A 27,570-nucleotide genomic window follows, 5' to 3' on the forward strand; every position below is an offset into this window, starting at 1 on the left:
GTTAGCAAAAAGGTGAGATGAAATTGATTCTTACTTTCAGCAGAACTGTTACTGGCTCAGGGGTGTGAGAAATAACTATGAAATCCCTTATGAGTTTAGCTAGAATTCTAAACAAAGCTAATGGAAAATGTTTAAGAATAGTAAATGAAAAACACCTACAAAGATGAAAATGTAGAAGTCAAGCATAGTGTAGGCAGAGTTGGTTGTGACTTAGAACTTTAAAATCCGTGGCAAAGGATTATAATGCAGATCTTTAAATTTCTTTGCTGCTTTAGCTCTATATTTGTTCCTTGCTGTCTCTCAACACTGGTGCTAAAATGAAAACAAGAAACTATCAAGAAGGGACGTATAGAGATCAGCTATTGATTTTATATTTAAAAAACCCAGTATTGTTAGCCTAGACTTTGAAAAGTTGAACTTAACTTTAAGACACTGCCTTTGTTGTTTAGAATGCATGTTTCCTTTTCATATTTCTGAACTCTTCCTCATGGTCTTAGAGCTATAAGTTGAGTTTGTCATTCAGTGCTCCAATTCTAGCATATGGGTCATTTTAGAAAGGATGATTCATGATAAAACCATGAGTCAGTAGTGCTGAACCCTGGTTTTCAACCGAGTGAACTCTTAACTTAGCCACAAAATGTCACAGCCCTTAAGTAATGAGCAGATTGTAAACTTCATGGTTTACTTCAGATATAAAATTTAAAGACCTTGAGGGTAGTCAACCTTAAGCTTTTTAAAAAATTTTTTATTAAGAAAATGAAGGTGGAAAAGCATATATCTTTAAGATTTATGTTTCACCCTTACTTATGGTGAGTACTCAGCTTTACAAAAATTTTACTTTATATAAACCCATTCATCACACAAGTTTTATAAGGTCAGGTTGTACTACTATGGCATCATACAATTACACCACCAGAGACTGGTCTGCTAAGAATTGAGCTGTGATTATATGAAGTGATGTTTGCTGATAGTTTAAATTATCTTGGAAAGTATTTTCTGTTTTCCCATCTGTAGTAAGTTCTGAGTCTTTATGAGTCAAATACCAATGACCTGATATTTGGCTCAATCTCATAGTCTAAGATGAAGAGCTCATTAGAGAGGTTGAGTTTGGAGGCAGCCTGGGCTGTTGCAACCCTGGCCTGGCTGAGTTTGTGATCTCAAGGAGCACGGTCTTGGCAAGAAGCAATGTCAGGACCCTGAGCTTTGGAAGAGTAAACTTCCAGACATCTAAGGAGTTGGTGAATGAGATGCCCTGAAAAACTGTCCTTAGGGACAAAGTAGCTGACTAGAGCTGTCACTTAGAGCACAAAGCTCTCCATCCCAATGTGTGAGAAATCAAGCAAGGTAGGGCAGACACCAGCATGGATGAGCCAGGTTCTAGTCCTCAAAGTGAGAAGTAAAAAAGAAATGTGCAGCCAGTGGAAACAGAAGACAGGTGACCTGGGGAGAGTACAGGGATATCACTCAGATGTGTAGAGATAGGATCAAGAGTGTCAAAGCACTGATGGAACAGGACTTGGTGAGGGATGTGAAAAATAACAAAAAGCTATTTTGTAAGTATACAATGTCAGAAAAGAAAGGCCAAGGAGACCAATAAATGACAAAGGAGAACTGGTAACAACAGATATGGAGAAGACTGAGGTACTCACTGAGTTTTTTGCCTCAATCTTCACTGGCAGCCAGGTTTCCCACATCTCTCAAGTCCCTGAACATCTAGTGGGAGTTGGGAGAGCCAGGTTTGGGACTACTTGATGAAACTGAATAGCCACAAGTCTACGGGGCCTGATGACATGCATCCAGGGTCCTGAGGGAACTGCCTGAGGTTGTTGCAAAGCCACTCTCCATTGTATTTGAAAAATCATAGCAGTCAGGCAAAGCCTTGGTAACTGGAAAAAGGGAAACACCTCTCCTATTTATAATATGAGTAAGGAATATCTGGGGAATTACAGACTAGTGAGCCTCTCCTCTGTGCCTGGGAAAATTATGGAGCAGATCATACTGGAAGCAATGTTAAGGCATGGCTTCATGAAGGGCAAATCATATCTGGTGGCTTTCGGTGGTGGAGTTACTGCAATGGTTGACAAAGGACAGTGAATGGATATCATCAGCCTAGGCTTCTCTAAGGTGTTTGACATGGGCCCACATGGCATCCTTAACTCCAGACTGGAGAGATGTGGATTTGCTGGATACGCTATTTGTTGGATAAGGAACGGGCTGGATGGATGCAGCAGGAGAGTTGCGGTCAATGGCTCTATGTTCAGGTGGAGGCTGGTGACAAGTGGTGTCTCTGTCTTGGGACCAGTGCTCTTTAATGTCTTCATCAATGATCCAGGCAGTGGGATTGAGTGCACCCTCAGCAAGGTTGCAGATGACACCAAGCTGTGTGGAGCAACTGGCAGATCTGAAGGATGCGATGCCATCCAGAGGCACCTGGAGAAGCCTGAGAAGTGGGCTCATGGGAACCTGACAAAGTTCAACAAGTCCAAGTGCTTCACCTGTGTCTGGGCAATCCCAGATGAATGAATACTGGTGGGGAGATGAATTCATTGAGGAGAGCCCTATGGAGAACTTGGGCGTTCTCATGGATGAAAAGCTGGATGTGATGCAACAGTTTGCACTCACAGCCTGGAAGGCCAGGTGTATCCTGGTCTGCATCAAAAGCAGCGTGACCATCAGGGTGAGGGAGGCGATCGTTTCCCTTGTGAGACTGCCCCCCTCCCCCCCCACCTTGTGAGAACTACTGCTTGCAGTCCTTATCACAGGGAAGACCTGGACAAATGGGAATGGTTTTGTACTAAAAGAGTATGTCCCATCCCTGGAATTTTTCAAGGCTATGTTGGATGGGCCTCTGAGCAACCTGACATCCTGACAAAGTGGGCCCCTGCAATGAGAGGTGACATCATCAACTAGACCAGGTTGCTCTGAGACCTCTGCAGTCTGATTCTGAATATTTCCAGGGATGGTGCAACTACCAGTTTAGTGCACAGCCTGTTCCAGTGTTTTACCACCCTCCTTGTTTAAAAAGTTCTTCCTTATGTCTAATCTAAACCAACCCTTTTTTATTAAAACCTTTACCCCTTGCCCTATAACAGCATGCTCTTCTAAACGTTTGTCACCATAAATAATTGTTGTACTTGGCTCGTAAACCCTAAGATGGAATTTTTTTGCTGATTGGAAGTCACTGCTGATTGAAAGCTTGTGATAAATAAGTTGCATTTTTTTTCCATTTTAAAAGATATCAATGGAGTGAACCAAGTGAACTGCATATAGTGTTTTAGTTGAGAATTTCTTTTCTTATTCTTCTTTATCATGCAGTGTCCTTCCAGTTCAATTTCTAAGGGATAAATCTGGTATTAATCTAGAAATAGTCAAGTCTTATTAAGCAATATTCCATATATTGTTTAGTCTTAATAAAGTTAAAACAATGTTAATTGAAAAACAGTGAGAAGGTTTGTTTTTTTTTTTTTTTGTAGTTAGGTAGTGTTACAGTATTGATACATTTTGTGATTGATATCATTTGGTCCTAATTTTATATAATGCCCATGTTTTGTTTTTATAGTTACACCAAAATCATGTTATTTTAATTAAAATAATGATGAATTTGATCTGTTCTGCCTGTGCAGAATTTTGGTTAATCAATTTACCATTGTTGACATTAGTTGTATGAAATAGTAGTAGTAAACTATTTTCATGTAGAAATATTAAAACTCCTTGTAGATGCATAATCACACAGAGATTAGTTGAGATAATTATGAGCTGCTTAAGAGTCTTATGAATTTACATATTGGCACAGTAAAAGATTTGCAGGGAATGGACATTAAGCAAAACTGATTTTTGACTCGGTGCAAATAAATTCATATTAATAATTAATTTTTATTATCTTTTCCTAACATGATGTTTAGATAATTAGTGCTGAATTTACCTTTATTCTGTACCTACAACATACAGAATAGACCCTGACCTGTGCCTTGACTTTGTCATGCCCATATTGAAGGTATTTAGACATGGTATGTTTTCCTGCCTGTAGAGAAATCTGAGAAAGAAGACAGTAGTTTGGAAAATGAATCTTACTCCTACTTTACCATTTTCTGTTGGATGGTTTAGGACTTAGCCACTTTATACTGTTAGCTTAAGTCCTTCTACATCTTGAGAAATAGTCAATGTACTTCTTGTGCCTGACTGTTCTTAAAAAGAGATTTACTGCTGTGGAGCCTGCTTATAAGGAATTGATGGTATTATGCTTTTTATAGGAGAAGAAAAGTGCCCTTATTACTTCTTCGAAAAAGTTTGCAGATCAAGCCACAATTTCATTCTTTGCCTTGTTTGCCTTGAGTCAGACGTGACTTATGTTTGAGGAAAGTATATGCAATAAATTTCTGCTGAAGTAATGTGAAGAGTAGAGAAGGGCTTTAAAGTAAAAACAAAGCCACTGTTGCTCGAAACTAAGGCAGCTTTACAGATTATCACATAAATTTCCTGTGGTCAGTTGTGCATTAGGCTGAATGCTAAGCAGGATAGTAGCTCATATATGAACAAACATCAGTGTGTAAGGAGTGAATACTAAGGTTCCCGGCTTTGAGGCCTGGTGAATGAAGTGCAGGTTTCCTGAGCTGCTCTCTGAAGTCCTTTGGAAGTGTGTGAATGATCACATGCTCTAGTAGGAGGACACCCTTTCCCAGGTTCGTATTGAGTTCTGTGGTTGTTCTTCAGGGTGTAAGTGGTACATTAAGGCGGGTGAATAAACGCTCTGAATGCCTCCAATTTTCTTTTTCATTAAAAAAAAATTTTTTTTTCAATTTTAAAGTTTTTTTTTAAATCTTCTTAAAAACTAAAAAACCAGTGTAGTGATAGCTCACCAGTGGGGGACACAATCTATTGAGTTGCTCTTTAATAGAATACTGATTTTATTTAATGACAGGCAGAAATCATCACTGCTGAATTATTTTTGAATAGCGTTTGCTTACAGATAATGGTTTTGCACTGCAAAAGCACTGTTACTGCTTTGTGTGATTCCACACACTTGCATTATCTAATAGTTAAATAAAAAGTGAATTAACCACAGTTTTATATAACTCTTCAAATGAGTTGATAAATGATTTAGTATTGGATCCCCCTAATAAGCACAGGCTTTGAAATTTATGTTTTCATCTGTATGAACATAAACCTTGATGCCTTAATTCAGCTTCCAGAGTAATTCAGATTTATTTGAAGTTGTTTCATGAATTCTCTACCTGTAAAAGCAGATAATAAAACAATGGCAAAGGGAAGGAAAAAAGAAAATACAGAAAACATGAAAATGTTACAAGCAGAAAAGTGTGAAAATACCTTGAACCTATCTTTTTCTCAGCAAATGGCCTTGAATTCATTTTACTTTTATTATAGCACTGGCCTAGAGGCAAAGTATGTTTGAGTGTTACAACAAAGAGGGTGCTATATGGAGGAATTTTTTTAATAATGAAATACAACATATGCATAAACCATGCAACCTTGTAACAGGAAACTTTGTGAGGAGGGTAGACTGTGTTTAACTTTTCTACAATTCTGCAAGAATAAATTTTATTAGGTGTTAGTCAAAAAAAAATTATCAGCTGAGTTTTATGCTGTAAGGTTAAATGATTCTTATGACTATGTTTAAACACTGGAGCAGTATAAATTCAGACTTTGATTTATTGGCTAGTTCTGTTAAGGAGCAGGATATTTAACTGTTGCCTTCCTTTAAAATTGCTTCTGCATAAAGACAGATTTTTTGAAAAGTTTGTGTTTTGAAATTTTTTCATGGAATAGATCTGGTGATGACTACTTCTAAATGGTTTCTCACTCAACTTTGGAAAACTGTTAGTGTTTTGTTTTGTACTTTTTTCCCCCTATCAATAATTGAGTTAGAACTTCTTCTCTAAATTGACGAAGTGAATGGAAAAATAATCAAGGAAAATGTTCTCTGAATCTCTTACCATCCGTTTCCTCTTCTTAACAGTAATGATTGTAGCCTAATGATCACAGCCTAACTGAAATAAAAGGTCTCTTTGCCCTCAGTTCACCAGAACTTTGTCCCAGTTATGAATTCCTAGATGAATCTCCTAATCAGCAATTTGTTTAAGAAAAGAACTATAATTTAAGTGAAGTAAAATCAATTGCAGAAATACATAACTTTGAGAACAGTTGTATATGTAAGTGAAAGACTTGTTTTTCAAAACTTTGGTAAATTCTGTATGACACTTTGTCTAATTTCCCTTGTTGAGGTATGGTACCCAAAAATGTGCAGTGACTGTGCACGGGTAGTATAAAATGTTTTGTATCTTACATGTGGGGCTACGGCTTCTGTAGTGCTCCTGCCAAGAGTCAGTGAGTGCAAAGACAGAACAATAATTACCTCATATGTTTTTAATAGCAGATGTATATTAATAATGACCCAATCTGTCTTTTGTCTTTTTGATGACATATTGTTGACTCATTTTAATTCATCGTCCTACTCTAATCTCCAGACTCTTCTTCTTAGTGCTATTGCCTGCCATTCTCTGGTTTCCTGTGACTCAGTTGTCTGAGATCACATCAGATGTTTTATTTCAGTTTAGAGATGCTGTCTCTAAAGTTTAGAAATGCAGTATGTGTTATTACCCTGTCTGGTAAATAGATTGGCATGATGAATTTTCTGTTTCTTCAAACCTATGTACAGCTTTATTATTTACATATGTACTTTCTTATTTAAATGTTCCAGCATTTCATGTGAATGCATTTGTCTATAAGATTTGTTTGCTGCCCCATAATTTTTCCTCCAAAAGAATGAAGCTTTAGTTTCTAGTTATTTAGTCTATTTTGTCTTCTCAAAGGGTCTTTCAGAAGTGTGTGTATGTAGCTTTTGTTTATTTTTCCAGTGGTCATCAATGATTACTCCATTACAAAAAAAGTCTCCAGCCTATAGGAATTTATTTGGAGAGTCACCAAACCCTTGTTAGCTGCTTTTCCTAGAGTGTTGAAATGTATCTTGTACAAACTGTAATGTTTTATACTAATTTTATTTTGGTGCAAGTCATTCCTATCAAAAATCACTCTACTACATCATTGTGGCAGCTTAGTTCCTAAGTACCACACAACTGCTCAATTGCTTTCTCCCACTTCACCCTGGTGGACTGGGGAAGAGAATCAGAAAAAGGTAAAATCTGTGGGTTGAGACAAGAACAGTTCAAAATTTTTGATGAAGTATGATAGTAATGATAATAGTAATAAAAAGAAGAGAGAAATAAAACCCAAGAAAAACAAATAATGCACAGTGCAGTTGCTCACCACTCACTGACTGATGCCCAGCCTGGCCCCCATGAGTGATCAGCCCCTTTACAGCCAACTCCTCATTTGAGTGTTCTCTGTGTGCTTCCAACAGTCTAAAAAGACAGGATAACAAATTGTTCCTGTGATGTCTTTTCTGAGATTGCCAAGAAGGAAACTAATTGGATGGTGATTTTTTTTGATAGAGATGTAATTCACTGAGTCATTTGACCACAAAGTAAGAGTTAAGCTTTTCTGTATGTTAGTTACTAGCCTAGGATATATATATAGACAGATGACTTGAATGTGAAAAGTGGCTGTGTTTCCTTGCTGGTTTTTAGCAAATTAAGTTAGGCTGTTTATTTCTTATTTTTTTAGAGTATATTTGAAACTCTTCTTGAAGATATATTGGACTTTCATCTAAAGTCTCACTTTAGTGTTGTAAGCCTCTGACCATCTGACTTTGTTATAAATATTCTCAATGAGTTCTTTGGATGTGAATGCAGTTCACATTCAGGAGATCATACTTCAGCACATATCTTTAACAATTCTTTAGCTCAAAAAATTAGTAAATAATCACATAGAAGGCGTAGAGTTGGAAGGTACCCCTGGAGGTCATATAGTTCACAAACCCTGCTTGTCCCTAGAGCATCTTACTTGGAGTTTTTTTTCCAGATGGCTTTTGAATATTTCCAGAGAGGGAGACTCCACAATCCTTCTGGGCAGACTGGTCCAGTGCTTGGCCACAGCCTCATAGTAAAAAAGTTTTTCCTCATGTTTAGGTGGAACTTCCTGTGTACATCAATTTCTGCCCGTTGCCTCTCATCCTATTGCTTAGCATCACTGCGAGGAGTCTCAGTCCATCCTCTTGACACTCTCCCTTCAGATACTTACTGTATATGTTGATGAGGGCTCCTCTCAGTCACCTTCCTGAAGCTAAACAGGCTCAGCTCCCTCAGCCTATCCTCACAGGAGTGATGACCTCATCCCATAATCATCCTTGTTGCTGTCTCCTGGACCTGCTGCAGAAGCTCCATATCTTTCTTGTACTGGGGGTCCCTGAGCTGGACACAGCATTCCAGATGTGGCCTCACCAGGGCTGGGTAGCGGGGCAGGATCACCTCCCTCAGCCTGCTGGCAAAGTTCTTCCTGATGCATCCCAGGATAGCATTGGCACTTTAGGCCACAATGGCACACTGCTGGCTCATGGACATCTTGCTGTTTCCCCCAGGTCCTTTTCCACAGAGCTGCTTGGACTAGCTGTCTAGGACCCCTTGTCCCTCTAAGGCATGTTCCTCTGGGATTCTTCAAGAAGGTCCCTGAAGAGGCCAAGGTTAGCTCTCCTGAAGTCCAGTGTTGTGATCCTACTCACCGACCTGCTTCTTCCTCACAGGACACTAATGATCTCATGGACACTGTAGCCAAGGCTGCCCCCAACCTTCACATCTCTAACCATACATTCTGTGTTTGTTAGTAAAGGTCCAGCAACACACCTTTCCTAGTAGGCTCCTTCACCACCAGTGACAGAAAGTTATTGTCTGTGCTTTCCAAGAACCTCCTGGGTTGTTTATGCCTTGCTTGTGGTTCCTCCAGCAGATGTCCAGGTGGTTGAAGTCCTCTATGACAACCAGGGCTTGTGACTGTGAGGCTACTTTCAGCTGTCTGTATAAGAACTCATCTGCTTCCTCCTCCTCCCCCTCAGGCAGCCTGTAGCAATCACCCACAACAGTCACCCTTAATAGTTTGCCCTTTAACCCTAACCCATAAGCTCTCGACTCACTCATCATCCTCCCTGAGACAGAGCTTCATGCATCAAAGTACTTTGGGAAGTGCTTAGCAGTCATGAAGCTTCTTAGTCTAAGGAGACTATAAAAGGAGAAGTAGGAGAAAAGATAGGGAATTTCACTGAGTTTTAACAGTGGGATCATGTAGTTTTGTTTCATTGTTTGGTGAGAACAAAATTTTCAGGTCTGTTTTAAATGGAATTTTGAAGTAGATAGATTTATTTGATGATGGTGACTTAAGATCTTACTGATTACTTTTCAAAGTACCAAAAATATTGAAAAATAGTGCATGTATTCAGCTTAACTCAGTTAAAGGTCTGGTGTTGATTTATGATTCACTAAAAACATACACATGCCTGAACTATTCAGTCAAATGTTATTGATTTTGAAGGGCAACTGTTTGTGGGAGATTTGCTAGTTCAGTAAGTTGTTCTGTAATATTTATGTAGTGTATGATAGGTGTATAACTTCAGATAAGAGCAGAAAGGTTCACAGAAAGGTTTAGACTGCAATTTCTCCTACTTGCTTTAGAAAAAGTGTATGCCAGTGTTGTGATACCTGTATGAATGCAAGGCTCTTAGAAGAAGATTTCTGCAGCTGCTAGGGCCTGAAAAGTAGTTACTGAACAAGTTGCGGCAACAAGCAGAATTTAAGGAGAAGAATTTTACAATCTCTTAATGAGTCATCATTATTCAGGCCATATCCAGGCATACAGCCACTTTCAGGACCTCCTCTATTTGTGCTATCTATAATTAATCTTCTGCATTGAAAAAAAGAACAAATTTGAGTGACACTGCTTTCACAGCTGCCTGAACATTTTTTGCACTAGGTGGAAACATTCACTTTTAATTGTAGAAAAAATTATTCTCTTAATATGGAGGTTGTGGTAAACAAATTTTTGTGCTACAGTCTGTTTAGGGGAAGAGACTTTACCTGTCATGTGAACAGAGTGCCAAGTGCTATATTTCTTTCAGTAGGCATTTTAGTATGTTGCATGTTGCAGCTATGATACTTTGGGATCCTTATACGGCATGCTGGCCTGGCCTATCCTACTCCTTTGAACCATACTAGTGTTTTTCCTGAGGGTCCTTCCACCACCTCAGGTTAATATGAGAGTTAAAGGCATAATTCCCAAGTAACATAATTTAACTATGTCATCTTCTCTGGTAAGACTTGAATCAAGAACAAAGGAGTATATCACAAGTCTCTAAGGGATTAACAGTGCGAGTGAGGGCTGATTGGCCTTTGGAGATACTTCAATAGTTCAAGAGTCTCTTTCCATCTAAAATCCTCCTTATGTTTTACGGCAGGCAGAAATCTACAAGAGGTTAGAATTCAGTATGACAGGTGAGAGAAACGAGGATGCTTTTTTTATTGTGGCAGCTCTGACTCCATGCTTTACTATGACTTGGCCAAGGAGGCTCCTTACAGAGAGGGCTGTTACAGAGAGAGCATCTCTTGTGTTGGGACTTATGATTATGTTTTACTGCGATGCTTTAATATCCAGAATGGTTTAAGAAATAATTCAAGCTAACATCAGTAGAAAAAAGACTTAATATTTTCCTTAAACACTTTCCTTAGTTTCTCTTAAAGTTCTTCTCTTCCAATCCACTACTCTATTTTTATTTCTTTCCCATTGGAGTGATTTTTCTATTCCAGTAGAAAAGCACCCAGCCAGTGTCAGCTGGAACGTGTGTACACCTTATGCATCAGTTGGGATGGGTATTTGCATTAGCACTGAGCAATGCAGGGCAATTTTCCTCTTTGCTTGTGTTCAGGGTATTGGCAGTCAGATCCTCTGGCCTAGGATGAATGGCCACAGCTGAAGCCCTGGACTTTGAGCCTTTCTGTAGTTATGCAAGGAGCAGCCACCAGACCTCCAAGCTAGTAAATTCAGAGTTCTTTCTGAATGTACACTGGCACATGCTTCGTGCACCGAGTTAGGGAGGTAATGTGAGACTTGCCTTTTACTAGGCATACATTGTTTGGAGAAGTGCTCAAGTTATTTTCAAATGGTTTTTCCATTCGTCAGATCTGACCCTTGAGGTTCTTTTCTCACAGTTGCCCCAGATCTGCTTTACTAAAGGAGCTACACTCAGCAGCAAGTTTTCCAAAATGGGTTTGAACTGGAGAAATCTGTGTTCCCTGTGCAGTGAGAAATTTCAGGGGCAAATTTCAATGATGAAGGAAAAGAAAAACATACAGGACAGGAACTTGTCTTCCTGTATGTAAGAATGTAGTTTATGTGCATCACTTCACTGGTTACTGTTTTATCATATGAGTAAAGCATTTCCCATGTATCAGTAATGGGCTCTTAGGCTCCTGAGTGTATTGTAAATGCCAGTTTATCTTTTAATTTTATTTCATTGATGGTCCCTTCCATGTGAGGCTTTTTTAGTGAGGCGTTTGATTACCATTGAAGACAGTTTAAGTTTTCTCAGCTGACATCTTCCTAAACTCTGTAATTTTATGAAGTTCTTTCTGATTTCCAGTTTATCCCACTGCATTTTCATTGCCTGATTTCACGTGGTGCTCAGGCCCTGTGATTACATAATGTACATTCTATGAAAATGATTTGGTGCCAGAGGGGAAACTCAGAGTGCAGGAAATCATTAACATGCAAAAAAACTTGAGCCCCAAAATAGCTTTAATTTGAAGCTTATTTCAAAGAACTACCACCTGCCTCTCATTTTGTCTTTGCATTAGATCTAAAAATAGATTGTGACTTAAAAGTGTAATGCAAATATATTCATATCCTGATTATATTTTTCATAATAAAAGTACAAAACAACAGTAGCTAGACTGTGCTTAAAAGTCACTTTCTGTCTAAGAGACATTTCTCTTGAGATACAAGCTGCTGAAACTGTAGAGTACACTAAGTGGTACCATCTGATATGCAGAAAACACTGTGGTTTATATTTTCGCTTTATAGGCAAGGCCAACTGGGTGCATTAAGCTTTTTTGAAATGGACATTTCTGGTTGAGTATTTGGAGGACTGCATTTCTCAAAGTGAAATGTAACAACTCCATTCACTAGACACAGATTAAAAACAAATGGCTGAAGGAAATAAGTTGACCTATGAAAAGTGGGAAATAGGAGTTCATACGCAATTTAATATTCTTTAATTGTGCTTTACATGTAATAGTTTGGATAACTGGAGTTTGAAGCACTATTAGAAGCTAATTAAAATCCAAATTGGAAAATTAGTGAGTAGGAACAACACAATTACGATGAACAAAGTGGTGGGTATATTAAGTGCTGCTGTGCTTTTAAAAGCCAAAAGAGTGATTGCTGATTCAGTCTCATGCCTCTGTTTCTTTAGACAGTACAGTTCAGTACTACAGTGTACTTGCAGATCATTGCTCTAAAGAACTTGTCATAATATGTCATGTCAAATTCAATTGTGCCACTACTGTGTAAACAGGAGAGATTTTAACAATGGTATTTGTGTGTGATTTTGGTTATGCACGCTGAAGATGAATGCTTCCATGTTTCGCATGACATGTAGCTTCATATATATTGCAGGAAGTGCTGTAGTGCTTCACTTCATCACTTTCATGATATTATGGAATTGGTAAGAAGATTGGTGTTTATATTATAGTGAAGAACAGAAGCTATTAATGTTTGTTACTTAAGCAGCAGCCTCAACATTTGTAATGACTTTTACTTTTTTCTGTTATTTGAATTGTAATATGTCTACTAGATTATCACTTTGTATCAATTGTATCTGCTATAGTTTTCATCAGAAGAGTAGAAATTAACAACTTAATTGTATGTTTTAGACAAGCTTAAACTCTAAAGATTTTTGTCAGCATTTGTCTAAGACACAATTTTCTCACTACTATCAGTCTAACCAGGCGTACCTGAAATTTTATTCTGTTACAAAATATATAAGATATCTGTGGTAGTAAGGGCATTCACTTTGCAATTAATGTATTTTACTTTTGATCTATATCAAACAATGTTTAGAACTTTTCAATGTAATAGCAATTAGGTAAAAATTTAAACATACATAACATTATTTTTTTCTGTGACTTAAATTGGTTTTTTTACAGTTTTAATTTTTCTTTCTTGTGTTTTTTCCCCCTGACTTTATATCCTTCTGTGTAAGAAAAGATGAAAAAACAGTCAACCTTAAAACCCCCAAAGTACAAGTGTGTTCTACCAGAGAGTACAAGTGTGTTCTGCCAGGGACTTACCCCAAAGTTAGATATTGATAGTTAAAGTTCAGGAAATAGGGCTGTCAGACAGCTGCAGGTTTCCTTTGTAGCACACTACTGATGGAAGGAGAATTCATAGGAGACTTTGGAAGGGGGTTTGAAGATTCTCTATACCCAGACTTAGAGGGTTGCATTCTTGAGAAAGGTGTAGGATAGAAGTGAAACCAGACAGTTGGCTACTGTAAAGTGGTGAGAGGGTTTACAGTGTGCCTGGTGCCTGATGGTGAATGTGATTTTGAGGTAACAGAGGTAGAAGGGCTGTGGTCACACAGACACCTTGGTTATGAAGCACTGTTTTCTTGCCCGTCAAACAAAAATGCCACTAGTTATTTGTAGTAGCCAGTAACTATACTTCAAAATAACCATATCTGAGAGAATGTGGTGACAGTCAGTGGGCTAGCACCTTTTACTAGATATCAGTGTTTATACTAGTTTCTAAGGGAAATTTTATAGGTTAATAATTATTTTATACAGCTGGCTCCTTCATACCCTTTCTAGACTGCATCAACAGTGTGATGATAATGTTAGCAGCTGTTGGGAAGTAGAAGCTTGGTATCATTTACATTGATAGCATACCAGTACAAAACTGCTCAATTTTCCCTGCTGGTTCCTAGTCTTTTCTGATCAGGAGCATTTGACAGGACTAAATACTGTGAAATTTCACAGCTTAGAAGGGGAAGGAATCTACTGTAGATGCCTTGGAGTAGTTCAGAGATAAGAGACAGAATGACATTGTATGTCTGATTTGAATGATTCTTCTTTTGACGTCATCTAGTCCAATCCCACTTCCGGAGCAGACTTGGCTAGAAGTTGCTCAGGATTGTATTCTATTGTATTTTCTGTATGTTTATGGGAGGAGAGTTTACAACCTTTCTGGAAAATGGGCTATAGTGTTTGATGACCTTCACAGTAAAAAACAAAACAACCAAGAAACCCAAAACAAACAAACAAACAAAAAAAAACCAAAAAACTCCTCTAACCTATGTTCAGATAGAATTTCATGTGGTGCAGTTTGTTACTGTTTACTTTAGTCCTGTAAGTGGATGCCACAAAAAAGAGTCTGTCTTGCTCGTCTTTTCACTAGAGACTGAAAGATTCAACTTTGCCTCAACCAAATGAGCCATCTGAATTGCACTTTCAAATGTCCTTATCACATGTTATTTGTAATAGGGTTTATGATATGTTATGAATTATATGCAGAATCTGGAACAAAAGGATGGTAGATCTTACTTTTTAGAAAATGGGAAAATCTAAAAAAGAGATGAAGGAAGTGGGAAGGACCCTGCTGCTTTATCTTCCTTCTTCCCCCCCCCCCCCCCCCCCCCAATTTTTACCCTAAGTTAAATTTTTATTGTGTATTTCAATCACAAGGACAAGTAATATCATATATTTATGTATTTTCTGGCCTTTTACACTGTTTTTAAGAAGTTAAAGTTTCTGTAAAGAATCACAGTGAATATGAACAATGTTTTGCACTGTATATGCTGCATTTCAGATATTGAATATTTCTTTGACTTTTGTTTCCTTTTTGGAACTGTAAGAATGAAGTTTTAGTCTATTTTTGTTTTGCTTCACCTTCCTATGTTAGAAAACTTTTTAAAGGATTCTGGGTTAAACTTCGTGAGCAGACAATTTATTTGGGTTGTTCATGCATACAGAATCATTTCTTAGACAAAATAGAGTATTTTAATTGAGGTGAATACACATTTTGAATTACATTTGAATAGACAATACACATTTGAATATTTCATGTAGTGTTTGCAAGGTAAGAGCTTATCTATGAATTCAGGAGATATGCATCTATCAGCTTCACAAAGTGTTAGTCTTAATGTTATAGCTCTCTTTGAATGCCTAAAAAATACTGTTTGAATGAGTTGTTACCCTTGCATATGAAATGCATAATCAGCTTCTGATCTAAGAAACCTTCCCAATGAGATTTAAATTTAGATTGGTTTACTTGAGGCATGACAAGCCATGTCTTCTGTCATGTCTTATGGCTGCTGAATAATGCATGAGGCTTGAAGTAATTTACTTCAAGCTGCATTTTTTTCATTTGATATTTTTTGAACTTGCTGGTAATACAGAGTTGGACTTTTTTTTTTTTGTTTTTTCTTTCCTTAAAGACAGAAAATGTGAATGTAAAACATGGAAGAAATTACCGTTTTGTATTATTTTCACAACAATACATATTTGTGGGACTTTCCGTTATGTTGCTTAAGTAGACTTGAAAGAATAGAATTGGTTATTTTAAACTACAGTTGTTATGACTGCTTGTAAGGTATGGAAGCATTTAGGAACCAGAATAATTTGGTGTTTTGGAATATTGAAACATTTCTTTAAACTGAAATTGTAATAGTTATATCCTTAGGAATTTTGTTTTGAAATAAAGTATCTTGCTGCCTTTTTAATTTTTTTTAATGTATTCTGAATGTTACTCCCCCCCACAATCTAGTTTGTTTATTTTAGAAAGTAAGCTTTTATTGAGGTTGGAATATTTAGTGTTTTTCCTCATAGTAAACACTGCCATAAATGAAAATTAATTATTGTTAGGATTACTTATGAGTACAATATTAATTTACTTACAGTTTTAGTATTAAAACTACACAAATAACGTTGCTTTGTTTCCTTTGTGTTTCTTTCTGTTGCTTCCCTAAGGTCGAGATTTGATCTGCATACAGTCCATGGATGGGATGCTCATGTTGTTTGAACAAGAAAGTTATGCTTTTGGCCGATTTTTACCTGGTTTTCTTCTGCCTGGTCCTTTGGCTTACAGCTCTCGCACAGACTCTTTCATTACAGTCTCTTCTTGTCAGCAGGTTGAGAGTTACAAGTAAGTGTTTATGTTCAGTAATTATAGTGTACTTTGGTGGTATCATTTACTAGGAAAACACATTGAAAGTAATCTTGTTTAATTTTTAATGCCTTTACTGGAGTATCCAAAAGCAAGTAGTTGCAGGAAAGATGTTATATGTTTCTGAGTGATGACTGTCTCAGTACAGTCATAGAAGAAAGTGTGCTGTGGGTCCTGAGGACTTTATGGTCCTATTTTATTTTTATAAAGGTAGTAACTCTACTAGTTTATCAAGGCTCAGTTGCTCCCAAGTGCCAAGTTTTTTTCCTTGCTTCAGTTCAGTCTAGTCTTTGCTTTCAGTAATGGAACATGGATGAAACTGTTGTGAGCTGTTTTAGCTTGTGAGCATATTAAGTTGATGGGCTCAACATTTAGAAAAATAGAACAATATGTAAAGTGAAGACTGCACAAGGCATTTCCACTTCCTCCTAGCAGAGGGTCTATGTATTATAAGGCAAACAAGACACAAATCTAATAGAGAATAAGAAAGAGAATGTGAAAGATTTTGATGGACAGGCAAGGGAGCATTTGATTTTACTGTGGAGGAGCAGCTTGAATCCATGGGGCTCTCTGATGCAACCATCATGTTGAGAGTTTATCAAATATCCATCGTTTAGAATCAGATGGATGCTTGAGCAGTGGGACATTGTGGTGGATGTCTGCTGTGAAGCCTTTCTCAAACAAGGTGTTTCCCTATTGCAGACCCTGGTTCTCACAGAGGGCTAGAGTTAGGGTTATAGAATCTCTATCCCTAGCAGTAAATTGGGGTGGGGTGGTGTTTGAGGCAGAGCTACTACCTGTGATGACAAAAATCCACACCCTCTAAAATGGACGAAAAAGTGTCAGAGCTGTCAGTCTGCTCTGTAAGAGCCATAATTGTTCACAGTTCTAACCAGCAGCCAAAGATGAATGATGATGATACTGGAGCCAGTATTTCTTTAACATCTTCATCCTGGATAGAAGGACAATGCATGTCCTGAAATTCAAGGACAGTGTCAAAATTTTGGAAGTGGCTAATATAAAAAGGTTAGATAGGGCAGCCATTCAGAGGAATCTCATGAGACTGAAGGAATGGACAAGTACCTTAAGGATTTTTTTCAGAGGTAATCATACATATTGAAGAAAATAAGAATGCCCCTTTTTATAAATAATGCCGTGGGAATCTCATCCAGAGAGTGTTAGTTAAACACAGTGCTTTGTCATACTGCCCTGTTCTGTCACCTATAGTTCTCAAGCAGTATTCTTTTTATTTTGCTGCTTAAGATTAATCAGATTATAGGTATCATGCATTGTTTTCTTAAAACTGGACAAGAGAAACGTGTTGCCAGTAAAAGTAATTTAATAGACAATTTGTAATTTTCCTAAGAATTTAGAATTTAAATTCTAATACAATATTAGAATAAAATTATAAAATAATCTATTAATGTTGTCAAGGAATAAAGAAAATTTTTTTTCCCTTTAAACATGTGAGATGTTCATTTTAATTATGTTCAGATTCTTGACCTTTACAAAAGATGTGGCAACAATTATTCATCAGTCTGTTACTAAATCAAAAGTGTGCCATCCTTACTGTAGGGATATAGTTGTAAAGGAGTTTTTCACTTGGTTATTAGTCTTTAGTGTCAAATGTTAAGACACTAATGGAACTAATCTCAAGTGTGTCTGAAATATTAGGACATTAGAACAGATTTAAGTAATCCCTTTAAAGTGAAGGAAACAGATATACTAAGGAGAGAAGAGGCTATTTTTATTGTATTGAGTAAAAAATAAAACAGTTCTATCTAGTGCTTTTAGCAGAACACTTTGCCAAACTTCAAATTATTCATCTTCTTATAGCTCTTACAAACCAATGGCTTCATTTGATAGCAATTTTTACTGTGTTGATCCTGAATTCTTTCAAGATCTAAAAGTAAAATGCCTCATATATGCTTGATGTGATAGCTGAACTGAAAGTTGATGTTGGTCATTTGTGGCTTGAGTTTTTTTTCATTAAAGACTATATGCAGGTAGCTGGTACTTAAGTATCAGTATGTATTTCTGTTTGATGTGAGCTTGATTTGAAACCTCCTTATTAGGTCTCTGATTAGTTATTAAAATGTTATTGTGCTTTCCAAAACTATCAGTAATATACAGTGAAGAGAAAATTTAATGAGGTTAGGATCCTTCTGGCTCCTTTCCAACTCAACTTATTGAGTGATTCTGTGAATCTGCAACTTCTCTTATAAATGCGTTAAACTGAAAAAGGGAAGTAATTAATTCATACAGAGGGCAGTTAAATACATCCTAGTTGTACTAAAAGCAGCTCTCTTAGTATTATTATATAGGTCATAGCATTCACCTTAATTAGATTTCTTACTCGAAGTACGTAGTTTACCTTTGTAAGTAAAACAATTTTAGAAACTAAAATACTTCAGTAGCAAGCAGAGAATCGCTGAATAGTTAGGTTTGGAAGGGGCCTCTGGAGATCATCTAGTGCAAGCCCCCTGCCAAGACAGGGTCACCTTGAGCAGGTGACACAGGACTCTTCAGTTAGGCTGTGACTGTCTCCAGAGAGGGAGACTCCATGACTCCTCAGTCAGCCTCTGCCTCCTCCCTCAATGTAAAGAAGTTTTTCCTCACGTTGAGGTGGGACTTCTTGTGTTTTAATATATGGCCATTACACCTTGTCCTTTTGCTGCACCACAATACATTAATGAAATATGATGAATATTGTTGTCATAATTTTAAATCTCCAACTTTGACAATGAAGAAAAATATGTACTGCTGTTTTAGATTGAATTGGAACATTCAGAATTGTGTTGCTTTAAGTCAGGAGCTGATGGTACTCCATGACTTTTTGGATCAGTTTAAGTGGGGTCTTATTCTATTGTTTATTTCACTTATGTAGAAACCTTCAGTATTCCACAGATTATCTATGTGCATACACAGGAAATGGGGTAGATCAATGAGTTAGGATACCAGCACAAATTCAGGAAACAGTTACAGAAGAATCAGTGAGGATGCAGTTTGAACACACAACTTTACATAGTTGTAAAGAGGACAGTTGTGCAGAGCTTTTATGGCAGTTGATGTTTGTTCAAATGTCTTCATTGCCAATTTTTCTTAGCATGGTTTGTTGGCAGTTAAAATAATAAAACCTCCCCAAACCTTTCAACTTTTACTAAATGTGCCACCTACTGATTTCAGTTTACTGTGGTCTCTTAGACTGGAACCACTTAAGCTCACTTAATGGAGCTGCTTGTAAGTTTCACTATTAGATAGAGCAGATTGTATTTCTGAATGGTTTAGAAGTTTTTTGAAAGCTTAATAAGAGCAAGAAAAAGTAATTTTTTAAATTAGAATTCCTATTTCATAATTTGATAATTTGTTTCTTCTACCTTTGTGATATGTACTTCTATCTACTAATATTTAGACTGTTGAATTTATTTTAACTCCACATAAAATCTGAATAGAAATGCTTGTTTTAATTTCTACCTTTACATTTAGCTGCTATCCTACACTGATACTAGTCTTAGCATCCTTCCTGACAGTAGGCATGTTGCAGTAGGCTTTCTAACCATCCATTTAGGCTGCAATTTTACTGTGCATGCATACTCATGATAATTATATTTTATTTTTTACTTAATGTAGAGGTAACTACAAAGATACAGTTTTTAAGAAATATTTTTCAACTGCTTGTAACAGATACCAAGTGCTGGCATTTGCGACAGATGCTGATGAAAGACATGACACAGAACAGCGAAAACTCAGTTCTGGAAAAAGGCTTGTGGTAAAACCCGTTTATTTTACGTCCCCTGAATGGACGCTGCACGCATATTGAAATGGCTGATGCTAAGTAACGAATGGAAACGTTGTCTGCTGACAAAGGACCTGATCCAAGTGCTGCTAAAGGCAATGGAAAGACTCCAGCAGATTTCTATTAAGGTTTCTTTGGGCCTCAGTTGTTTTAGGCTGGGCCTTAAAACTTGCTGTTGTTCTAATGAGAAAAGAAAAACACCTGCAGTGGAAATAAGTATTTCCAGGGCAATCTTTGTAATGCAGAACCTACACTGTAGTAAAATAGATAAATAGGTATACCTGAATTATTGCTCATGTTTTTAAATGAAGTCTGATTGTGACTTTGTATTGTAGAAAATGAATCTCATTCTCCTTGGGGAATCCTTTGTACTTAGAGTAAAATTCTCAGTGAAATGTTTCCAGAAATAGTACCCTGAGTGCTTTTTGTCAAGAACCTGTGGATTCCAAAGTCTTCTGGATGTCCGTGTCACTAATTTGTTTAATATTTGAGCTGCCTCGTCTTAAGAGGAAAAGAATTTAATGCTTTGTGGTCCTGCAGTAAAGTTGCTTGTCTGCTAAATATATTGCATATATAAAAATGCTCGAGTCATCATATTTCAGGTGCAACAGTAAAATATTGGGAGAGCATCTTCCTTCCACTAATGGTAGAATTTTTCAAATACATCTAGGCTGCAGGCTACATGTAGAAGTAGGAGAAAGCAATTTATAAATGTCAAACCTGGAGACTTGATCAGATAGATTGCAAATGAAACAATTTTTAAAAATAAAAAATGTGAAGCATGTTTGGAAACAAACATAATAAGCTAGGTTTTTTCCCTTTAACTTTTAAGATGGCACTTCCAGTTTCATATATCAGATATGCCAGGATGTTTGCTGACACATTCTATGCTCTTTAAGCAAAATAATTGATGCTGTTCATATAGGAAGAGCTGACACTTGAGCTTTGATATATTTTTACTTCAAATTTCTAAATTTCTGTTTAACCAGCTTGGCAAAAGTCAAAAGCATTTTTTGCATATGTGTTTAGTTGAAATTTCTCAAAGGAGCTGAAGAAACAAACCAAAGAAATGTGTCAATAAGCAGTAGTATTGTTTAAAGACAGGTGAGGCAGGATTTCTAAGTAGTTGTTTATTACATCAATGTACATAGTTGGAGAAATAAACAAACTATGACATATACCAGCATTCTTCAGATTAAAGGGTGTAGATGAGTGACTGCAAACATAAATATTGGCTTACACACCTAAAACATTTGTCTAGTTTTCCATTTACATATATTGGTAGAATCAGTTGTCACCTTTTTCTCTTTATCCTTGTCCTTAATAATCAAGGACATGTATAGAGGCAGATGAAAATGATTCTATATATTTGTTCTTGGATTCATTAGTAAAAGTATAAAGCATTTCCATTTTGAATGGGATGTGTATTTTAAATTCTAAATGTACTTAACTGAATTGCATAGCCAACAATTCATGACTATTTTAAAAAGATGGTGTTTTTGCTGCTTGAGTCACATTAAGGAAAGTTACCAACTGCCCTCAGAATAAGAGGATAATTCTTATCCAGAGAAAGACCTTGATTTTGCTTTTCTATCTATGTTAATTATATATAATTTGATTAGTTCTGAGCCTTCTCAAAGCTTTGTCTTTAATATGCAGTTGTCATTTGATTTCTGGCTGCATGCTTTTTCTTTTGAAGGTGGATTGGGTTTTAAACATCGGAGAGCAAGCACTGGATATATGCATTGTCTCATTTAATCAGGGAGTTTCTTCTGTTTTTGTGCTTGGTGAGAGAAACTTCTTTTGCTTAAAGGATAATGGGCAAATACGATTCATGAAGAAACTTGATTACAGTCCGAGTTGCTTCATTCCTTACTGTTCAGGTTTGTATGAGGAAAATTTAACTTTAGCTTGGTTTCTTTTTTTTTAATTATTTTTTTTTAACCACTGAATAAATATGATTTTCTGAATGCATTGTGCAACCTGGTCTAGTGGAAGTGTCCCTGCCCATGGCATTTAGGTTAGATAGTAGGAAGAAATTCTTGAGGGTGTTGTGACACTGGAACAGGTTGCCCCAATGTTGCAGGGTTGAAAGCCAGGCTGGATAAGGCCTTGAGTGACCTGCTCTAATGGGAGGTGTCCCTGCCCCTGTGGGAGCTGGAACTAGATGATCTTTAAAGTCTGTTCTAACCCAAGACATTTTATGATTCTGTGAGTCTATGATCTGTAGAATCATAGAATTTGGAGCTCTCTTTTTGAACAAGGCAGGTTTATTTTGAAATGTTACTTTTTGTGAAGTACCATAATTTTTAGAATATAAATATTTTCTTTCCACCAAATGAAGATACTTGTCTGGTGCCCAGGCTGTCAAAGCAACAAACACAGAAGAATTACAGTCTTTGGAAAAGTAAACTAGTATTTGAGGACCTTTTGATTTGTGACCTTCTGATATTTACAGATTCTTAAAAATATCAAAGTTTATTGTTATTACATTGGTGGAAACGACTTGGTTAGATACTTGGTTTGAATTATAGACTATTAATACCTATTCTCTTTTAATGTTTCAAAAACTATCTGTTAAATTTTTGACAGTACGTCTCCTTTTGAACTTGAAATATAATTTTAATATAAAGAAATTTGATCTTAGCAATCTTCACATTTTATACTTTCTGATTTGAATTATACATTAAATAAACCCTATAAATGCATGCACATTTAATTGGTATTCACAAGTTAAAAAATTAGTGAATAGTGTAAGTAACAGATATTTAATTGATGTGTATTTTGCCATACCTATCCTGGCATGTCAACATGGCCAATATGAGTCTTTGTCATGTTTTAAATTACCAAACATAGCTGGCCAGAACCTTAGAAAGTTGTGGCATGTATCGTGAAATATGCTATTAAAATTGGTATCCATAATTAATCACATATGTCCTTGGTTGTGTCAATGTAACTTTCCTAACTTTCGATGCTTTATAATAAATGAATTTATAACAACTAATGGTTTAAAAATAAAACATAACTACAAAGAAAAGTACTGTCTTTTGAAAAATCTTTCATCCTAAAATTGTTTTTTTATCTTTGAACAGTGCGAGAAGGAACAATAAACACTTTAATTGCAAACCACAATAAAATATTGAATGTTTATCAAGATATTACATTGAAATGGGCCACTCAACTTCCCTGCATTCCTGTATCAGTAAAAGTAGCAAATTTTCAGTAAGTAGCTTGTTAAAGTTTACTTTTTCCTTAGATTAATCTCTGGTTATGTAATCTGTGTCTAGATGCTAACAAATAGTTCTGAGGTATGTAACAAATAAGGTAACTTTTAAATTCTAAGTTTTTTTCCTTTGTTTCATAAAATGTTCATTTCATTATTGAGTGCATATCCTGGGGTAACTTTATGATGCTTTTATGTATGGTAGAACAAGACTAGAATTGCTCTATTGTGCTTTAGGTTTTCTGGTTTTTTTTGAGTGAAGTTTGAACCTGGAGTCTCGTAGCTCCAGCCCAGGAGCTTCTTTTTGAAAAGAATGAAATGTGTGGTTGTGCAGTCTGGCACGGTCCTTCCCTGAGACAGGAAAATAGGGAAACTCACTGAAAATCTGTTCTTCATTAAGCATTTAAGAGCATAGGCATTCCAGAGACGATTTGTTAGAACAGATTATTAAAATCCAGTGTTAAATTATGAAAATAAAAGAATGTTTAAATTGCCGAGGGCTGCTCTGCACCAGACCAAAACTTTTTCTAAAAGAAGCATGAGACAGATCAGGGAAAAACTGGTGGGGTGGGGGATTGGGCAAAGAGGAGGTAGGACATGTTTATAACTTGTGCTGGGACTGTCACTGAAGTAAGCCAACCACAGAAAGGTTCAGCCAGTGTTTTTATACAATCCAATTTATGCCTTTTCTGTGTGCCCCCAGAACTGGGCTGGGTGCTGGTTGCCCAGTGCCTATGACCATAGGGCATGCAGTAGGAGTGTCCTTGTCACATAGATCTGATCCTCAGCAGGCTGGTGGCTGCTGGGCCAACATACACTGGATTGCTAAACATTTGATCATAAGTCAAGCATTTTACCTTCAAACAAATGGAAATAGAACATCTGACTAACTAGCTTTACTGAGTAGAGTAACCTGAGGGATGTTTGTGTTTTGTTCATTACAAATAGATAAAAAATTAAAAAAAAATATTCATAATTTTTTTTTTTAAGAGAGTGTTGGGCTGGCTTCCATTCAACAAACAGGTCTTAACAAGTGAAAAATAATGAACAGTCTCAGTGGGCCACTTAGTATAACCCAGAAGTTAATTATGCAGGATACGACAGTACAGTTTTTGAAGTATGGAAAAAAATACTTGAATTAAAAAAAATTTGAAAAAAAACTATTGATGTTTACAATAGCAGATTGCACTAACATTTGTATATACAATTACTTGTTTGGGAACCCATTATATTGAACCATCTGTTTCAATAATTTGTCTAAAGTGTTTGTGCAGCTTCTGCTTGTTCCCTTTGAACTTCAACACTCAGCAGTTTGATATTAGGGAGAGATCTGAGAGCCTAAAATCTGTCCCAGCTCAATTTGCTAGTTAGAATTCCCAATGACTTACGAATGTCAGGGTTTGATTAGGGATTGTGTTCTTTAGCAGGTAGAGAGGCAGCAATGCAGTGATGCAAACCTCTTTATACAGGTACTGATGAACGAAGGAACATCTGTGTGCCTGCCCCCAATGGCCTGAAAGGTGCAGGGCTGTGTGTTTCTGAGCTAGGCTTTTACCTGTCTATTGGAAAATATGCAGTCTGCTTTTACTTCCTTCTGGCATTAAAAAAAAAGAGCTAAAAACTGTAGTAAAGCCTATAGAGACAGTAATTTGGCTTAAACAGGGCATATGTGTTTGTTTTGGTGGGTTTTTAGTATTTTGAAAGGGAATTCTTTGTGAGTCAATGTGATAATGATTTTCTTGTACTCGAGAGGCCTCAGTCTTAGTTGGGGCCTGAGCACAGCACTACTGTAGCATAAATAATATTAAGGACTTTAATAAGCATAAAGTTGTTAATCCTACACTGCTGAAAGACTGAAGTGCCTTAAATACAATGTATGCCAATTAATTACTTTCTTCACTTCTATTACGATAATACTTACATAGTAAGTGGAGCACTCTGAAACAGTTGTCTCTACAGTTCATACATGTTCACTTGTATTTTCCCCTTGGCATAATGTCTGATAGTTCTAATGTGTGACTCTAGCTTGCTGAATAAGAAAAGCACTATTAGAAGCTATTTTATGTAAACCCCTTGGGGCAGGAGTAGTGATTGCCTCACAAAAGCAGCTTGTGATTCCAGTGTATGCCCCTTATTATTTATGAATTGATTTTTCCTCTTAAATAACGTGTAATACAGTATTTCACTATTGCAATACCAGTATGTAGAAAAATATAATAATATACTGCAACATTTGAGATTTAATTCCAGTATAAACTGCTTGATTTCCATCCCATTCTCAGAAACATGGAAGAAAAAATAGAATCAAGGAGAAGCGGTTACTTAGAATATTTTTAGTGTTTCTGCACTCTAAAAGTTATGTGTTTTTAAGCTGTTAAATTACACTTTTTTGCCTTCTTTTAAAACCTGAATGCTCTTTGTCAGGATGTTGAAAATTTGCTTCAAAATCTTGTGATCAGAAACTTGAACTGCAGGCAAAATTTTGAGTGCTTATCTTATTCTGGGGTTTTCCTGAATAGCTCTGTGACTAGTTACTGAACTGGAAATTCAGTTATTGTAATTGTTATAGAAGGTTGTCCCTTATTTTGTTGGATGTTTGTATTCTGGTTCTCCTAGTGTATATTACTGTTTCTGACATATTTTTAATGTCAAGGGGAATCCTACAAACTTCACACTGCCTGGATTGCTTCAGAAGTATAACCACTTAAATTGACAATCTCAATTAATTTGAATTGCTTAGGTCTCTTTCTCAGCACAAATTTATCTTCAAGCAGGATAAGCCTGCTTGAACAGTTATATTTTTGTGTGCCCTGGGTTGTTATCCTTCAAGTTGTGGCTGTGCAAACACATTCTCACTGAAGCTGAAACTCTTGAAGAAAATGGTTTAGGTGTTCTGCCTGAGTTGATTAAAAACCCCCAAATATCCCCCCACCAAATCCACAAACAGCCCCTCCCAAACCTCTCTAGAGTGGTTTGAAGAGAAACTGTCCCTATGCTGCAGCTGAAACAGCTGAAATCTACGAAAGTTGCGCGAAGGAGTGATAAGAATTCCTACTCTGCTCAAAATTTCAGTGTTGAAATAGCAGTTGTAAGCAGCAGTATTAGCTTGGTATCCATCATAATTATGTATCTTCATAGAATTGACTTTAAAGTCTGTTCCCTTTTTTCCTATGCTTGAGTTTCCATTTTGCTGTTTCATGAGAGACCTCTTTTCTAAGACCTACTTTGTACCTCCACATCTCCTTTGCAAATGAAATTTCATAAGCAGTATCTCTTACACTTACAGATTATAAATGCTACAATTTTGTCACTGATTGATGCTTCTTGAGAAGTGTTAAGATTTCTCTCGCTGTCTCTTTCTCGTATCACTTTTTATCACAAGTCGTATTTGTTTTCTGTATCTGAATTATTCTGTCTCCATGTACTTAACCATAAAAAGTCCTTGGAGTAGACTATAATACCTAGACAACTACTTTTCTATTTATTTGACACTTGGCAGAGCTGTTTCACAGAGTGAATCTTTTAATGGCTGATTAATTGCACTGAGTATTAATTACTCTGTCCTTGTTGGCCTGAAACTAGAACATTATGTTAAGGTGCATTTGGTCTGAAGCAAAATAGCTCATGTTGCCAGCCTCTAGGATATTTCTGTCACAAACATCTGAAGTGCCAGTGTGAGTTGAATTTAAACACATAGATAGAGAATTATATATACACTTATTAAGAGTTTGGATGTAGTCTTGGGAAAGGGCTTTCTGTTTTGATTACTAACAAGTTATGAACCTGTGTTTTGCCATAGGAAAGCATGAAGCCTTTAAACTGGGGACTGTTTTTTTCCTTCTGAACGTTTTTAAAGTTCTCTACTCTCCACTTTATTTCTTGGTTTTGTTTGTATATAGTCTTCAAGTTATATCTGATAAGCCTGTGAATGCCAAAAGGTAGCCTGACTTTTTTCTTTCAAAATGAAATAGACTGCAAACTTGCTCAAATACCTCTTTTCTTCAAATCAGTGTTTCATGATGTTTCTGATTTTGGTTATTTGTGCTTTTGACTGTCCACCAAGAAATTAAGTCTGGTGGTATCCATATGGCAAAAAAATGTTGATTTCATGTGGAATTTATCAGCAGGCACAGTTTGAACAGGAAGCCAACCTCAGAGTTTAGGGTATGTGTTGTGGGAAAGATATTTCTTCCGTCTTTGTTCTGCTGGGGACTCAGTACTTTAGGCACCAGTTTATCACCAAACATAATGGTTGAATGAAGCATATTTTCCCCTTCAGCCACATTAGAATTTGGTTAGTAATACCCAAAAGAAAAAATTTAGAGCCACTGTATTGGGGCAGAGATTTGTGAGTTTGTGTTTGGGGTAAATCACCTGTTATGAATATGGCAAATTGTGATTTAATTTCCCACATTTGTGACCCATTACTTCAAAA

At 36.6% G+C, this 27,570-nt stretch overlaps 1 protein-coding gene across 4 annotated transcripts in view; it reads left to right on the top strand.

The window, feature by feature from the left end:
* Positions 1 to 27,570, top strand: part of BBS9 (Bardet-Biedl syndrome 9) — a 288,879-nt gene that overhangs the window by 16,274 nt on the left and 245,035 nt on the right. For all 4 annotated transcript variants that reach the window (XM_059848492.1, XM_059848478.1, XM_059848470.1 and 1 more), the window contains exons 6-9: positions 15,921 to 16,095; positions 19,801 to 19,885; positions 21,612 to 21,795; positions 23,005 to 23,134. In XM_059848492.1, the coding sequence (XP_059704475.1) occupies positions 15,921 to 16,095; positions 19,801 to 19,885; positions 21,612 to 21,795; positions 23,005 to 23,134 (574 nt within the window). The remainder of the gene's footprint in view (positions 1 to 15,920; positions 16,096 to 19,800; positions 19,886 to 21,611; positions 21,796 to 23,004; positions 23,135 to 27,570) is intronic.

This window comes from Haemorhous mexicanus, chromosome 1, assembly GCF_027477595.1.
Source record: "Haemorhous mexicanus isolate bHaeMex1 chromosome 1, bHaeMex1.pri, whole genome shotgun sequence".
Lineage (NCBI taxonomy): Eukaryota > Metazoa > Chordata > Aves > Passeriformes > Fringillidae > Haemorhous > Haemorhous mexicanus.